Source organism: Pteropus vampyrus, unplaced genomic scaffold (genome assembly GCF_000151845.1).
Source record: "Pteropus vampyrus isolate Shadow unplaced genomic scaffold, Pvam_2.0 Scaffold682, whole genome shotgun sequence".
Classification (NCBI taxonomy): Eukaryota; Metazoa; Chordata; class Mammalia; order Chiroptera; family Pteropodidae; genus Pteropus; species Pteropus vampyrus.
The window spans coordinates 20,383-22,941 of NW_011889463.1; the positions used below are offsets into that span (position 1 = coordinate 20,383).

Genomic DNA, 2,559 nt, shown 5'->3' on the forward strand with positions numbered 1-2,559 from the left:
ACACTTGGGCATAAATTTAGTCCCAAATCCTCACAGAAATAAGAATTTATGTCCACTAGAATTCTGCACACAAATGTTTACATAGATATAGACACCTAATCTGTAACAGTCAAAAAAGAGACACAACCAAAATGCCCCAACATCGGCACAGAGCTAAACAGACTCTGATACACCCATGCCATAGAATGCTACTCAGCAATAAAAATAACAACGAACTCCTGATGAGGGCGACAACTCAGACAAATCTGAAGACCACCATGCTGAGTAGAAGAAAGCCAGTATCAACAGATCACATACTCTATGATTCTATTTATAAACATTCTCTGAATGACATTCCAGATGTAGTGGTTTCCGGGGATTCGGGATGATGTGTGTGAGTGTGTGTGTGCACGCACGTGTGTGTGAGTGTAGATTTTGTGGTGTTGCAATAGTTCTGTGTCCTGACTGTGGTGAAGCTTATGTGATCCTACACGTGTGATAGAGATGACTTAGAACCCTAGGCACCCTTAGTGCCGACGTCAGTATCCTGGTCTCGATATTTCAGGATGAAGACGTGAGACGGAACCATCGGTGGAACCTGGATGGAGGGTCCGCTGGACCCTTTGTTCTTCTTTGCCTCTTCCCGTGAATCTAGAACAATTTTAAAATGAAAAGATTTTGTTTCTATTTTGAAAAAGGAACCTCTGAAAATGTGAAAAAAGTGTTTTGTGACAATTAGGAAGACAAGTGTGGAAAACTTGTAATGAGGAGTGTTGGAAGAAATTGGGGAGGGCTGAGCAGTTCTGAGGATGTAACCACGGCTCCACGCATCGTTCTGAAGGTGAGGGCCAAGGCAGGAGGGACCACGCGCCGCCATCTGAAGACAAGCCAGCCTCGATGAGGTCCCTGGTGCAGCAGCTGCACAGTTTCAGCTTCCATGACCACTTGAGAGCCCAGTGGGTGACACTGAGCCTCCATCTTGGACTAAGCCATCGTCTGTGAGAATTTGCAAGGAATGACAGACACCAGTCGCCTATTGCCTTCCTACGAGAAGTTTCCCGATGCGATGCTGTTGGTGTACTGTGCTGTTGTCTTCCTGAGGGACTGTGAAAACACCAGCCCACGCCCTTGCTCTGGAGAGACTGCTGAGAACGGCCGGGGGCTGGAGCGGGAAGGGGAAGCCTGAGGGTTTCTGCACGGGGAGCGGGTGACTCTGCAGCGCTGCGGCTAAGCTGCTGGCACAGAGGTACGTGGCTGAGTCCTCAGGGTCTGTGGCCTGGATCTTCAGGGTGGAGAATGACTCATTGGGCATCTCGGCTGAGAATCGGGCGTTGGGCAGCCCTTTGTCGTCCATAGGAGCTTGATTGTTGAAGTAAATCAGGAGCTCCGGTCCCTGTCCCGAGGTCTGTCTGTAGCAGTAAAGGTAGCTATGGCTTGAAATCGGTTTGCAGCTCAGAGTTACTTCTTGTCCCATCTTCGTCGCCTTATCCCTCGGTGTCTGGGTGACCCCAGCATTTGTGGGCCCTGTGAAAGGAGACAAGGGTTAAGGACAGAAGAAAAATAATGTTGGAGTCACAGTAGGGAAACTCAGCACAAGGAAGCTCCATATTTCTGGGGCCTCACCTACTCCCAGGAGACAAAGGACCGCACAGCAGAGGGACCTGCTGGCCATGGCAAGGTCGGCAGCTGTGGAACAGCCCAGCCCAGAGCCCCTGTGAGCACGAGCAGAGAAGTGCATTTTGGGACATTTACCTCCACAAGACGTGTCAGTCAGTGACATCACTGAATGAGCCTCCAGTCTCAGCTCAGGAGCTCCCTTCACAAAAGAAGGCTTCATCTCTGGCAGGTGATTCAGGCCTGACCGAACTCAACTATTATTGACTTAGGCTGCAGATTTTTGCCTCTAGAGCCCCCCTTCAGATGTCACCAACTCACAATGCCTTCTCTAACTTGTCTTATCTATAGCCTGCCAAATGACTCTGTTTGAACCTCCAACTCCAAGATTTACAGGTGAATTCATTGTCTCATTGCAGGCCAAGACCTGGGAAGCACCATGGAATTTAGGGGAATGTTGATTTCGGAGCCATGGGGAAGCAGGTTTGACATATGTGACATATCTGGAATTTCCAGGAGCTCCGGCATCCTACCTATAAAATGGCACACCGAGCACTCCCCTGTCTGCGAATCAGACGCACTCACGTGGAGCTTGCGTGAAGACACATCATGTTCGCCTACGTCCCAGCTCAGACCAGGAGCTCCTGCCATGTGCCTGGGGTCGGAAGGTGCTGGCAGAGCCGTGAGAACTTCTAGGGACGCTCTGGCTGAGCTCGGCAGGGTAGAGAGAGTGTGAGGAAAGTGCTAGAACTCGGCTAAGGCCTCCTCCCTCTTCCTCTGAAACCCTCAGCCACGACAGGAAGGTTTGAGTACAGAAAGCCATGAGCCCCGCAGGGCTGTGTCTAAGCTGCTGGCACAGAGGTACAGGGCCGAGTCCGCCAGCTGCAGGGAGCTCACGTTCAGCTCAGAGCTGTAGTCACTGAACTGTTGAGCTGAGAAGTAATCGGGGATGTTTCCTCTCGCCAT

General features: G+C 50.8%; 1 gene segment (V, D, J or C); it reads right to left on the reverse strand.

Annotated features, from left to right (window-relative positions):
* Positions 1-1,012: 1,012 nt before the first annotated feature.
* Positions 1,013-1,663, reverse strand: LOC105309206. The segment is given in 2 exon segments: positions 1,013-1,503; positions 1,603-1,663. Coding segments are annotated over 2 exon segments (540 nt in total).
* Positions 1,664-2,559: the final 896 nt, after the last annotated feature.